This window comes from Scyliorhinus canicula, chromosome 4, assembly GCF_902713615.1.
Source record: "Scyliorhinus canicula chromosome 4, sScyCan1.1, whole genome shotgun sequence".
Taxonomy (NCBI): Eukaryota; Metazoa; Chordata; class Chondrichthyes; order Carcharhiniformes; family Scyliorhinidae; genus Scyliorhinus; species Scyliorhinus canicula.
In genome coordinates this window covers 120856711-120871927 of record NC_052149.1, presented here as the reverse complement: position 1 = coordinate 120871927, position 15217 = coordinate 120856711, and the positions used below count along the sequence as shown (strand labels likewise).

At 43.7% G+C, this 15217-nt stretch overlaps 1 protein-coding gene across 1 annotated transcript in view; it reads right to left on the bottom strand.

Moving 5' to 3' along the window:
• The window catches only part of imp3 (IMP U3 small nucleolar ribonucleoprotein 3), a 322483-nt gene that overhangs the window by 93926 nt on the left and 213340 nt on the right, over window positions 1-15217 (bottom strand). The window contains exon 5 of the mRNA XM_038795137.1: window positions 7632-7683. Within this exon, the coding sequence (XP_038651065.1) occupies window positions 7632-7683 (52 nt within the window). The remainder of the gene's footprint in view (window positions 1-7631; window positions 7684-15217) is intronic.

Sequence of the window (15217 nt, the reverse complement as noted above, 5' to 3'; positions counted from 1 at the left end):
CGGTGGAGAGTTCAAAAACTATTCCAGAATAAAGATACTGAAATAAGAGGTATACCATGCCTTGTCCTCGGTTGTACAATATTGACAGACAATCCTTCATGAGGTATGAGGATTGCTGGCAAAGCCAGCATTTATTACTGATTCCCAATTGAGTACCTTGAGCAGGTAGAGTGATCCACCTTCTTGAACCGCTGCAGTACATGGGGTTAGGTAAACCAAGTGTTGTTAAAAGAGCTCCAGGATTTTAATCCAATGACAGTAAATGAACACTGACATAGTTCCAAGGCAGGATGGTGTGAGGCTTGGAGGGGATCTTCCTGATGGTGGTGTTCCCATGTGTCTGCTGCTCATTTCCTTTGAGGTCAGTGTTTTTCAAAACTTTTTTCCCCCGGTACCCACTTTTGCCAACTGGCTGATCTTCAGACCCACACCGGCTAATATTCGCAAAAGCAGAGCCTGTTTGGTCCTCATGATCTCAGTTGACTCAGGTTCAAAGCAAGACTTCAGCCATACCATTGTGCCGTCTTCATCTTTATGAAAACTGAAAATCCAACCTTGCACATGTAGGTCGTTGTGAAGGGCAATAGCAACAAAATGCTTCTTTTACTCAGCACTGGATACTCCTGGGAGATGGTACTCCAGAATGCTGACAGCTTCAACGGCTTTTGGCATGTTTTTAATGTGGTATTTCAAGTCAGCTACAGTAGCATGCTCTTTTAATTTGGAGTCGGCTCTAAGTTAATAATGGATTCTGGGGTCTCAGTCTCAAAAAGGAATTTTTCTCCCACCATTTCTCTTCCAAAATCTGAAACTCCCCTCATTTGCTGGTACTTACCTGCATATAACACACATGGGCTTTTCCATCCTTATTTGCATTGGCACAATTGACAAAACATACCTCAAAAAAAATCATCTTTATACTGCTTTGTTCTCAAGTTAAGTTTCTTCTTTGTTGGCTGCTAGCTAACCAGACACCCTGGAGCTTTGTACTGAGCTAACACTAGCACTGCTCTGTCCTGCCCTGGACTCTCTTGATCAGCTCTGTCCAGCAGATTCTGTTGAGAGATCCTGTCCTATAGGTAAACTGCCTATTTGTGTCTCTGGCCATCTCTTACTTTAAAAAAAAAATGTTCATCTTCACAGTTCACTTGCCTTTCATGCAGGCAGCTGGAAAATGGAAGCAATTCCGCTCCTAATTTGGCGCCAAAAGCATGTACCTGGAGGGTGCTTGAAGTCAAGTGTGCGTGCAGGGCATGTGACTTCCTCTCTGCTGCTGCTCCTGTCTGGAGGACTCCACACAGCCTCATTTATTTCCATTTAAAAGGTGACAGTGGCCGCCATTCTCAATGTAAAAGCTGGTAAAGGCTGTTGGGCACTTCTCCCATGATCGGGACAATTGTGGGAACAGAGTAACGGGTTGCTATGCGACCCTTCCGACACCTGACCGTGACCCACCTCAGGTCACAACCTGCACTTTGAAAAACCACGTTCCGGAGTGTTGCTGGAGTGGCACTTATCCAGACATGAAATGAAATGAAAATCGCTTATTGTCACGAGTAGGCTTCAATGAAGTTACTTGAAAAGCCCCTAGTCACCATATTCCGGCGCCTGTTCGGGGAGGCTGGTACGGGAATTGAACCGTGCTGCTGGCCTGCCTTGGTCTGCTTTAAAAGCCAGCGATTTAGCCCAGTGTGCTAGTGGGGAGTATTCCATCACAGGCCTGACATACACCTTGAAAAGAGCAGACAGGCTATGGAGAGTCGGAGGTGAAATATTTGCCACAAATTCCCAGTCTCTGAACTGCTCTTGGAGCCACATTCTTTTTATGATTAGTCTTTAAGTTTCTGCTCAATGACAAGTGCCAGGATATTTTGATTCAGTGATGGAAAGGCAAGAGATGGTGAGATTCTCTCTTGTTGGAGATGATCATTGCCTGGCAGTTCATGGTGCAAATGTTCCATGCAACTTACAAGTCCACGCATGAATGTTGTCCAAGTCTTGCTGCATAGGGACACAACTGCTCCAGTATCTGAGAAGTTGCGAATGGTCCTGAAAATTGTGCAACCATTAGCAAACATCCCCACTGCTGACCTTATGATGGAGGGAAGGTCATTGATGAAGCAGCTCAAGATGTTTAGGCCTAGGGTACTACTGAGAAATTACTGCAGCAATGTCCGGCATCTGAAATGTTTGACCTCCACCAAGCACAACTGTGTTCCTTTGTGGCGTGACTCCAACCATTGGAGAGTTTAACTCTCTTGCTCTGGCTAGAGTATGCTGTTTCCAATGTTTAGCATGCATGTAGTCCTGCGTTTCAGCTTCATCTGAATAGCACGTAAATTTTAGATAGACCTGGCATTGCTCTCATACAAACAAGGGTTGACCTCCTGGTATGATGGTAATGGTAAAGTGAGGGATATGACCGGCCATGTATTTACAGAACTGTAGTCAAATGGATCAAAACCAGCCAATCATTCTGAATGTTTGACGAGCATTCAGCAGTCCTGTGTAACTAGGCAGTTTGGACCAGCAGTTAAATGTCATATTGGCATAGACTGTTTGCTTCAAGGGTCAATATGAAGGAAATAGGAAACAGTTCCCAATTCTTTAACCTGGTATCGCCATCAATCACTGCTCTGTTTGGGTCTAGCTCAATTCTGGTGCACAGTAAGCTTTCTCTCTAACCAATCTGGCTAACTCCAACCTCAGAGCAGCATGACCTTCACTGCCACTCTGAAGCTGTTTACTTAGTAGTGAATTACAGCAGCTGTATGCTGCAGACCTTTGTTCATTCGAAACGGAGATGAGGCTGCCCAAACTTATTTCACTTGGGCCTCTTACAGCTGTTAAGATAGTCGAGATTTTCATTCCATACAGACTAGATGTAAATCCAAGCCCAAGGGAAATGGACAATGTTCCAACATATTGTGCTATTTAGTTACTCCAACCCTCCCTCTCCCCTCCCAGTTAAGAACAAGCCATCCTTTTCAATCCAACATTTCATAAATGTTTGTACTTCCTTACATCTCTGTCTTTGCAGGTCAAATGTCCTGAGGTTTTAGCATTTGGGATTATGAGGATAGCAAATGTGGCTATTAAATTATTTATGTGAATAAATAAATGATTGTTTTTGTTAAGCGTGCCAATAATTTGGGATTATGGAAAAGCTAGCTAAACCTAACCAACAAGAGCATAGAAAAGGCTTAAAGGAAAATATTTCAGCAAACAGGGGAAGTAAACAGAACATAAAGTAAAGCAGAGAAAAAGAAGCCTCCTTTGCAGTCCTCTCCACCCAACAAAACATATTGCAGCAATGTTGGGATTATATGGGGCTGTTTTTAAACAGAGGACGGTCAGTACCTGATACAATTAACAGATTATGTAAACCACCATTTATTATTCCCCCTGCAGCGGAGGGTACACTGACAATTATTTAATGATGCACAGCCCCCACTTAACAAGAACCCGTATGAGTAGGTTCTTCCCAGAGGTAGAGGATAGATGTAAATGGTGCCAAGGAGGCCCGGCCAACCATGCCCACATGTTCTGGTCTTGCCCCTGACTTGCGGGGTACTGGACAGACTTCTTCGAGCCATGCCCGAAAGTGGCAGTCTTCGGGGTTTCAGACCAGCCAGATCTATTCCTGGGAGGAGGACGAATGCCCTTGCCTTTGCCTCCCTGATCGCCCGCCGTAGAATCCTGTTCGGCTGGCGGTTAGCTGCACCACCCAAAGCTGCAGACTGGCTGTCCGACCTCTCGGAATCTCTCCAAATGGAAAAAATCAAATTCGCCATCCGGGGATCAGGCGACGGCTTCCACAGAACATGGGAGCCATTCACCCAATTGTTCCGGACCTGTTTGTGGCCAACGAACAAGCAGAAGAATAGCCAGGTAGCCAAGAATCAGGGGAAAGTAGCCAAAGCATGAGAGGGCGAGATAGATCAGGAGAAAAGGGGGGGGGGGGGGGGGAAAGAAAGGTGAAACACAGGAAGGGGGTGGGGGGGGGGGGGGGGGGACAAGAGAGGAGAACCAGAGAGGTTGGGGGGAGAGGGGGGGGAAGCAGGGAAATGACAGCCGGAAGGAGGGCACGGGATATGATAGCAAACTTGGCATCTCCAGGAACAGAGAACAAGGAGAAAGGCGGGAGGAATAGCTGAAGCGGTGGTGAGCGCCAGACAACAACGACAGCAAGATCCGTCTGGGAGAAGTAAGTGACAACACCAACACCAAACCCATTCGAGTATTGCCCACTGTAATTGTTTCTCCGGCACCCGAATGTATATTTACTTGCCCCGGTCTCCAGCAGCCACCCTCCCTCCCCCCACAAACAGTTGCCTACTTATGTGTCGTAAATAATTTTGCCAGTTGTACAGAGTTGCTGTTGTTGAGCTGGTGCACAATACCCTACCAGTTTTTCTATTTTATTTTTTATTATTACTTTTTTTGGTATGTTTGGGTGTGCCCTTCTCTTCTATATATGTGTATATATTCTTATTCTGCGTACATAACGGTAAATATACTTTGTTCAAAAACCCCAATAAAAACATTTATAAAAAAAGACTGATGCACAGCCAGGTAAAGGCTTTGTCACACTATGTATGGAAATTATACCCAGAACACAAATATATTAATTTGATATATCAGACACTGCATTATTCACATCTCTTGTCCAGATGTATCTTCAACATTGCCACTGTGCCTCCATCATCATCACTCACCTTCACTTGTTCTACTTCTTCAGGAATAACTGGCTTGAATATTCCCCTGGATAAAACGTGATCTTAAACATAAACCTCAGTGTTTTGCATAAGCATAAACTGAAGCATAAACCAGAGTATTTTGGACACAGGTTTTAATGTTTTAACTTTCTGCAAAAAGCCCTTACAGAGATCAGGTATATTAGTTTTTGGATAGATTAGATGTTTAGCTCCACAGTGGTTCATTGTACCGATGCATATTGTATGAAAGCTCTGGGTTTGATCAAGTTGCAGAATTTCCATTTACCTTTTCACAGGTTGCAGTGGGAGTATCACAGCTGGTCTAAAATACCCCTGAAAAAATTTCTGTTCTTCACTATCCAGCGCTTCGATCAGAAGGGACAAATATGGATCTCTGGTGAGGCCATTATGGGACTTTGATGCCCTCGTCACTCAAAATAACCCACTTAAAAGTCCAGGCTTGGCCATGAAAAAGCCATTTGGGTACAGAGGCAGAAGGTTTTCTGGGCTCACTGACTCATAATTCAGCAAGAGTCAGCAATTTAAGGAAGTAAGTGCCAAAAAGAGAAGATTCTGGGCTGAAATGTTTTCAGGAAAAATACAATTCAGTCCATACTGCCAAGAGGTATTACATGGATGGCACTTCCTCTGACCTAAAATAACTTCCCGTACTCATACAGCAGCATTATACAGGGACATACTGAGCACAGTCAAACACATAAGGAGATAACAAAAGAGATGACCAAAAGGTTTGGTCAAAGAAATAGATTTTTAAGAAGTATTTTAAAGGACAAGAGAAGTAGAGAAATTTGGGAAGGGAATTTCAAAGCTCAGGGTCATGGTAGCAGAAAGCACAGCAACCAACGGTGAAGCAAGTAAATCAATGGACAAATAAGTCAGAATAAGAAGAGTTGTACTGCTCGAGCAGGTTACAGAGACAAAAAGCGGCAAGACCTTGGAGGGATTTGAAAACGGAATGAGAATTTTAAAATCGAGGTGTTGCTTCACCAGAAGCTAACATAGGTCAGTGAGCAGGGGAGAGGGATGAGTGGAATTCAGTGCAAATAAGGACACGGGAACAAATTTTGGATGAGCTTAAATTTATGGTGGGTGGAAGATGGGGGACTGGCTTGAGTGCATTGGGAAAATCACTTGAACAGGTGACAAAGGCAAGGATGAGGGCTTCAGCACAGATGAACAGAGGTGGAGACGGATTCAGGCAACCTCACGTAGGTGAAAACCGGCAGTCTTGGTGGTGGCATGCATATGTGGTTAGAAGCTCATCTCAGGGTCAAAATGTAACACTAATGGTGAGAACAGCTCAGTTCAACCGTAGGCAATTGCTAGGGAATGGGATGGAGCTGGTGGCCAGGGAACAAAGTTTGTGGTGGGGATCAAAGTCAATGGCTTTGGTTTCTCAGTTTTTCATTGGTGAAACCTTCCACTTACCTTGCACTTGGATGTTGGATAAGCAGTCTGTCAATTTGGAAATAGTGGAATGGTCAATGGGAGTGGTGATACAGGACAGTGTCACCGAGGGGCAGCATGTAGCTGAGAATAAGGAGGGGACAAGATTCAATTTTTAGGGAACACCAGAGCTAGCAGAACGGTAGCGGGAAGAGAAGCTGTTGCAGCTTATTTTCTGACTATGACTGGATAGATAAGAATGAAGGCCTGTGTCGTCCCTGCTGGAACAAAGCGAGAGAGAAGCTGAGAGATGATGGTCAATCCATTCAAAGGCTGCAGGTAAGGCAAGAAGGACAAGGATAAATAGTTTTCCACCATCAAGATTGGGCAGAATGTCACTTGTGACTCTTCTAAGCATCAGTACTGTGGTTGGGAGTGGAAATCTGATTTGAGGCATTCAATCATATAGTTCTGGGAAAGAGGGGCATGGATTTTGGAGTCAACAGTACATTCAGGGCTTTGGAGAGCAAAAGTATGCTGGAAAGAAAGTGTTAGTTTTCAACGCTGGACGGGTCGAAGATCATGTTTTTGAGAGGAGTGATGATGGGCGATGAATAGCAGTTTTGAAGTTGTGGAGAGGAAAGCAGTAAGCGAGGAGAAATAACTATTAACAATATCAGCTAAGATGAGGGTCAGAAACACAAGTTGGGTAGTCAAGCGATTATGTGGGAATAGGGTTCAGGGGCAAGAGAACGGCCTCCTGGACAGCATGAGATCAGAGAGGGCACGATTGGTAAGAAACTAGGGAAAGGTGTGAGTTCAAGGCTCGGCACAGGTGAACCTCAGTGGGCAAGGGAAAGAAGATCCATTGAAAACAAAAGGGTTTAAGTGAACAAAGAACAGGAACAGGCCCTTTGGCCCTCCAAGCCCATGCCGACCATGCTTCTACACTTCCTGGGTCTGTATCCCTCTATTCCCATCCTATTCATGTATTTGTCAAGATGCCCCTTAAATGTCACTATCATCCATGCTTCCACCATCTCCTCCGGCATCAAGTTCCAGGCACCCACCACCCTGCTTAAAAACTTGCCTCGTACATCTCCTCTAAACCTTGCCCCTCGCACCTTAAACCTATGCCCCCTAGTAATTGACCCGTCTACCCTGGGGAAAAGCCTCTGACTATCCACTCTGTCTATGCCCCTCATAATTTTGTAGACCTCTATCAGGTCGCCCCTCAATCTCCGTCGTTCCAGTGAGAACATACCAAGTTTATTCAACCAAATGCCAGCAGTTTCGCACAAATATAACTTGCACTGACATTTTCACCTAAAACTGACTTTAAGTTAATTTTTCAAAACAAAAGACAAAATATGACCATTTTAAAAATGAGACGTAAAGATGGGGTGAGAAAGATCTCAGACATAAATGGGAAAACTACAAAAGAAGTGTTTGGAATTTCTGCCTCAGAAGCGAAGAAATAGACCCCTTTAAAAAGTTACTGCTTACCTTGTCACCAAGAAGGCTGGATCGGTTACTACTTCTGGTCCAACTCGCACATCTGATACAGCAAGTTAAGGAATCACCACTGGGATTTCTGGACAGAGTACCAATCAATCAAGAAACCAACATTTTGTTTTGACTCAAGTTGTGTTGTTAGGATCCTGCACAAGTTTATTATTGTTCAATTTGGTTGATTTTTTGCAAGGTCGTGGTTTTTAATTTTCACCAAAAAAACCACCCAATGTGATTCCCAAACCACTGGCAAAACCTTGAAATATGATGCAATGGAAATGGAATTTAATTAATTTAATCAACATAAACTAGTGATTCCAACTGTAGAGAATGGTAGGTAACCTCTTTATATATTGCAGGCAAAACAAACTAATTTCGGATTGTAAAATGTGATCCCAAAACACAAAAATACCAAGTGTAAAAGAGATGCTTCAAACCCCAAAATAACTGTCTTAATTCTGCAGTAGACACAAAACATTAAACATAGCGCAGCATTGTGAAACATAGCTTATATACTACTACATTTCCTGTTACAAAACATACCGTATCTCTAAAAGGACTGTCACATGCAATTTCTGACTATATTTCCATCAACAGGCATAGATTTGATCAGTTAAAAAAAAGTTATTATTAGGTTAAAGTGAGCATCCAAAAGGCTTAAAGTCACAGGATAACAGGGCAGGAGAAAGTAAACTGAAATTACTAGAAGTGTCTATGCCATCATGCTTCAGAGACAATGAAAGATAGGTGGGGCATTTCACTGATTATGAGATAACAATTTATTTGAGCTCAGAAGTGATATCTCCCAATGCAATCTGGCAAGATTTCACTTCCTGGGGTCAGGAAAAAAGATTTTGCAACTCTGGTGTCAGTCAGGTCCAAGAATATCTGTAAAGCAACCTCTGTGTTGGTCTGAGCAGGCAATCATGATATCGCAGATTAGTTTCCAGGGCCAGGCTGACTTGAAAGGAAGTCAAACAAAGAGCGAACGCTTTGTCTATTTGGCATAGTGAAACATGATTTTAATATTCTCTTATGAAAAGTTCTGAAAGTCAAGAATTGCTGCTTTTTTTTTTAAGCCATGTGCATTCTTTCTCAACCCAGCCGTACTAAGACCGATTTGTAACAGCCTGTCCACTAATCCTGGCTGAGATGAGCCATTTTAACAAGCCATGGATCATTGCCGCCATGAGCTACCAGCTGAAGCAGAGAAGTCTTTAATTGTTAATGCTATTTTGTTAATAGTGGAATACTTTGAAAAATGATAGTATTTTCTGCGCATTCACAGATCCTAATGAATCTCGCATAGCGGTTTAACCAGTTAGAATCAGTTAGGTGGCAGCGCTGGGAAACAAGCCTTGCAAACACATTGCTGCACATAATTTATTGAGCCACATCTGTTACATACACCACCTACAATGGATTGGCATGGAAATAGTTACTGAACTTGATCAAGGAACAGAGTTCAACACAATCAGTACATTTGTATCGCTAGCAAATTAAATCTGCATTTAATTCCTGCTCCTCCAGTTCTCTCACAAATTAAACAAAATACAGATTGCACTTGTTCACTGTTTGCGGTTTTAAAAAATTATATGTATGACTTATTTTGCAAAACAAATGTAAATGGTTACTTTTCCCAGCGACACGGCATGCATACACACGCATGCATACACAGTAAAAAAACTTCCAAGTACCAAATCGCTCTCCATACACATGTCAGGACATGCTCATGGGTGGTGCTATCATGCCTCTCAGCACTGGAGCAGTGGCTTCTGGTACAATAATTCCAAATTAGGTGAAAATTAGATCTGTAGGACTGGGATGCTTTGAACTGTCATTTTGAAAAGAGCCTTTATTCTCAAAGCTCAGCAAACAGTGTACAATGCCAATAGCTCTATTAAATACCACTAGAGATAACAAATTGTCTTGCCCACTTTCTTGTTTCTTAATTTTTTTCTCTCCAGAAATCACCTACTGACAATGTATGGTCCATGGTGCTTGCTGCCCTGCAGTACCTCAGTAAGCACGTGCTTCTTGGTTGAGTGGCTGGCAGAAGCATCGCACATCAGCCTCATTCCACTTTCACTGGGAGCTACATATTTGTACTTTTGAGTGGGGAATAATTGGATTGCACCCTAATTAATCCAGTGCATTGTGGTCCATACCACAACCCAGACGAGATCACTCAACTCAGCTCAGGTACCTAGTGCCTAAGGCCGATTAGGTATAATCCACAACTGTAAAATGCTAACTTACCCTGGTGGCACAGATGAGGTCATACTTTCATTTCCTGCACCGCAGGGCGGTCCTGTTAAGAGTTGAATTGGCATTCGTCACCCTTGCGGCCTCATCCCATGTAGGTGTGCTGAGAAAAGTGGGCATCCTCCTCCCATATCTCAGGAATAAGACATCCCGCCTGCCCTCCACTGCTTGAAGTGTATTGCGGAACCTTGGAGCCTATGTTTGTTGATTCCTGCCTGCCATGTCCAGCTCCGAACTCCAGCACGGTGAATGAGAAGTTGTCGAGAGTGCCTTTAAAATATGGTGGTGGGGCGCATGACTTCTCCCCCGCCCACCGCATGATTCCCTGGGAAAACCATGACTGCATAATTAATCAGCATTGCATCATGCAATTCGGCAGGTTTTTCCACCAGGAACTGTGCTAGGGCTTTGTTGCAGGGCTTCACTGTTGCATCTCGACTGGAGTGGAACAAGAGAAATCAGCAACTGTAAACTTAAAACAAATCAGTTTTCCAAAACCTTTGGACTTTTCTTCAGTGGACAAAAGAGGATTACAGCCTGCATCGTTTCAAGACTTCACCCTGGGGAAAAGCAAGTGCAACAAGGAACTCTCGAAAGCCTAAAACTGAAATGCATGCTCCTTTAATAACCACAACTTTTGTGTGAGTGTACAGAACTCTTGTTCATAACAGTATGTGTATGAAACTCGGAGAAATGTAACACAAAAACAAACGTTCAGCAAACCATTCAAAATGGTGGTTAATCCCCACACGAGCTGTCGTCTTAACCCCTTGTACCTGCCCTGTCCCCAAAACTTCTTTCTCCTTTCTTTCAGCCACCTAATTCAACGGTTCTTAAATGTTGGCATTGTGTCTGTTTCAATGGCAACTCTGATATGTTCCACAGCCCACAATCCACCATGTAAAGACAGGTTTCTTCTGCTCTCTGCCCAAAACCTCTTACATTTAATCAGAACTTAACCTTCTTCTTGTGCAGTCTTCTTCACGCATTCTGTCACACCCCAGCTACTCTCGTCAAAAGCATGATTACCTGATCATTCTCTGCCCATGTCCAGTTGGATTCCTGCCAGGGGACTGGGAACCTGACCAGCTCGCATACTCCCACAAATCCTTTGCTCTGGGAGCAAAATGCAGACACCCAAATCCGCAGCATCACTCAAACTTCAGCACGTGGTTAAAATCTACGTGGGATTAAAGCCAACCTAAGTGGATGATAGAGAGGAACCACCTACATCAAGCAGTGTGGACTCTGTTCAGAGTTCACTAAGTTTACCCAATTCGCAAACACCCTTATCCACAAATATGTGCATTAAGCACCAGAGTGCATTTTTCATTAAAAGATGAAATTGATGACCGGCACTAGTGCCTCACAGCACCAAAGACCCAGGTTTGATCCCAGCCTTGGGTCACTGTCCTTGTGGAGTTTGCACATTCTCCCCTTGTCTGTGTGGATTTCACCCCCACAACCCAAAGATGTGCAGGGTAGGTGGATTGGCCATGTTAAATTGCCCCTGATCATAAAAAAGGAGGAAATTGATTCAGTTCAGTTTCTATTGTAACATTTGTTTGAATAATTGTGATTTGAAAGTAGAATCAGAGGATATTGAACGGAGTTGTGGCTTGTGCAGGTGAAGGTACAGATCTGCAATTTAGAGATTAGGGTTAAAAACATAATTTGATGGTAACTCACAGTTGATAGATTTTCGTGAGAAACTGTTGAACATAGTTTTTTTAAACAACATTCACTGTTTATATAAAAGTAAATCTGAAAATCTGAATTTTTTGCCCGTTTCTAAAAGTACAATGTTACCCCTTTTTAAAAATTCTGGACAGCTATTTACAGCTGTAATCAGTTAACAGTGCCTACATTTCCAAAGCAAATCCACTGGGGTAATGAGTGCTGCATTCCACTTCAACTGTTAAGACTACAGTGCCTATTTTAACCTCCTCACATTTCCCTATGCCTGCACGACAATTGTTTGTTAAAGTCACAGGGGAACAGACCAAAAATAGGATCTCACTCGTTAACATCTCGTTACACACTGCATCCATGATTCCTGGTAAACAGATTTTTTTTTTTAAACAAAGGAAGAATTTATTTTCATATGGTCCCATACTTGGGACGTGTCACGGTGCTTTACAATCAAAAGATTACTTTTGAAGTACAGTCACTGTTGCCATGTAGGAAAACACAGCAGCAAATTTGAACACACACAATCCCTCAAGCAGCAGGTGAATGCACAACCACAATCGGTTTTGGACGGTACTGCACTCCATGGCTGACTAGCTGGCTGACTAGCTGATTGACACTCACGATCCAAATCACTTGGGCTGAAAGCCAAAAACTGCAGCCATTCTATCTCTGGGTCAAAACTGCTATTTCCTCAAGATGGAGAGAATAATGGAGGGGAGAAACAATTTATCATCTTGTACATGTCTCCTCAATCCAGCCTAGGCTTTCAGTCATCCAGGGCTCCTGAACTCAAACAAGCCCACAAGAGCAGACACCAGGACTGTACTTCCTGTTTCCCATCCAGCATTATCAGAGGAAAGTACACCAGGCCTTTGCTTTCTCAGCTTCCTACAGTCACCCAGAGATGAACTTTCCAAAGACCATGCCAAAATGGACTAAAAAAAGCAATGTTGTCACTTTCTAAACCCACCAGAGCAACCCAGAGTAATCTAAAAATACCCCTGCTTCACTTGGGAATAAGACTTGCAGCATGGGAAGTTATAATTATAAAGAGTTTAAAGACTTAACAAGCATTTTTACAGTCCCTGCCAAAGCCACTGGGTCATCATCATTTCAATAAGCAAAAAGTTCAGCATTTTAACCCTGCATTTCAAACATACTTAACAAGTATAAACTTCCATCAATATTTCAAATCACTCTCACAACTCACAAAGGACTGAAGGCTGGCGGGCCTATTAGAATTAACCCCATAAACAACTATTCTTTACAATGGAATTATTTTCAAATCACCTGACAGGAATACATTGAGTCAATCAAAATGCTGAACATGGAACAAGCTTCAGTAAACCAGACTGCAAACCTTTTCTGTAAACTCCAATGTTTCCACTAAATTTGTTTTGACCAGCCAGGGATATGAAGTGCATAGAAATGCATCAGCATACTACGGTCACTTAATTGCGCTAAGATTTACGCTTAGGATTTCTCAAATGTATGTAAATGACTATCAGTTACAACTTTGCTAGGATATCCAGGTACCCTTCAGCACAGGGAACGGGATGGGCATGTATGTTGGGATCAAAATGTAAAACAGCTCCACTCAAACACAGAGGTAATCACCAACTGCATTCAACAGTTGGAGAGATGGGTGGAACTTTATTTTGAGGTGTACTCGAGAGAGAACACAGTCACTGAGGAAGTTCTGGATAACTATAGTGAAGGAGCTTGGCAGAACTACAGACTCGCTTGCCATTGTCAAAAATCCAATTTATGCTAGACTGTCTGAACTCATCTAGCATGGGAAAACAACACTCCTGAAGCATCCATACAAGCCTCTCTCTGTCTCCACTGCAGGAAAAGGGCAGTGCCTCAGGTGGTACATGATGCAGGTTGTAAATCAATATATGAACAAGGGCAACTGTATTGATTGCAACAACAATCGAGGCACGTCTCCGCTGAGCATTATCAGAAAAGTATTAGCCTGGATTTCCCTCGTCAGACTGCTGATCTTGACTGAATGCATCCAATTCTGAATCCCAGAACTGGAAGATTCACAATCAACATGATCTTCTCAATCCGGCAGTGGCAACAAAATGCCAAAGCAAAGGAACCCACTATACATTGCAATTATTGATCTCAACAAGGTATTGGACCATGTGAGTTGCTGAAGAAAACTGGCTGGCAACTGAAGCTGCTCATTTCCTCCTTCAATGACAATATGATGGGCAAGGTCAGCAATGGCGGGGCAATATTTGATCCATAGCGTGGTCAAATAAGTTTGCATTTGGGCACTGACGAACTGAAGCAGATCCTTCTCTTTGCCACTGCCTAATACCTTCAGCTCATCTAGTGGATGTCTACTTGCCTACCAGAACTGACAGAAAGCTGTTCAAACATGCTTACTTGTGTTCAAGACAAAAGTGGCCCAAGTCCTCATCAGAGTTGCTCGGTGCTGATCATGCTGTACTAACATTCTACACCGAAGAATTCTATACCTACTTATTCAGCAGCAAATGGACAGACTCTCTCACACCTATAAAGAGTTTGGTTTGACCATCAGCACCAGGAAGACAAATGTCAAGATTCACCATCTATCAACATTGGCAAGGTGACACTGGGGGTTGTTGATATCTCCATGTATTGAGGCTCCACAATCACTAGCAACCTGTCACTTGATGCCGAAATGAACAGGCACACTGCAAAAACTGTTCTGTCCAAGCCGAGTGTGGAACAACAGTGACTAGACTGAAAACATTAAACTACAAGTCTACCAAGCTGCATCCTAAATGCACTCTTCCCCAGTAATAAAACCTGGACAACATGTCAGGCGGGACTTCCGGTGGCGGCTACGGAGGCTTAAGTCGCATATTTGGTAGCTCCCGCTCTGGTCGGACTTCTGGACCTTTTCCCCATTTTTTCTACCAGTCTTGAATTGCAAAACGGATGTTAGTGCCAATTGTTTACCGAATTCCCACTTCGGTGCACGGAGAGATGGACTAGAAGCGTTCTTAAGGGCAGAAATAAAAAGACAGAGAAGACTTGGACTGTAGCTGCAACTGAAGACAGCATGGTGGAGGTTCGGACCTCGGGCTTGTCGACCCAGCAGTCTATGGAGCAGCTGATGCAAGTCATTCAGGAAGGCTTTGCTACGCAGAAACGGGACTGCTTGGACCCGATAAAAAAAAGAGTCGATTGAGCAGTTGGAGCATAGATTGGACGCCCAAGATCGGACAATCCAGAAGGTGGAGAAGGCGCTGGCTGAGCAGGAGGAACATCAGACTGCGGTGGAGCTGGAGGTGGGGATGCTGAGGGACCAGCAGAACAAGCTCCAGCAGAAGGGTGAGGACCTTGAAAATAGGTCCCGCCAGCAGAACCTAAGAATTGTCAGGCTCCCGGAGGGGTTTGAAGGAACGGACGCTGGGGCATACATTACAGGCATGTTTGTGAAGCTGCTAGGGGATGGGGCATTCTCCCGGCCCTTGGAGGTGGATAGGGCTCACAGAGCACTCGCGAGGATGGGAGACCCCCCCCCCGGCGAGGGCAATGGTGGTGAGATTCCACAGTTTCTCGGACAAGGAGCGCATCCTACAGTAGACCGAGCAGACACGGAGCTGTAAGTGGGACAA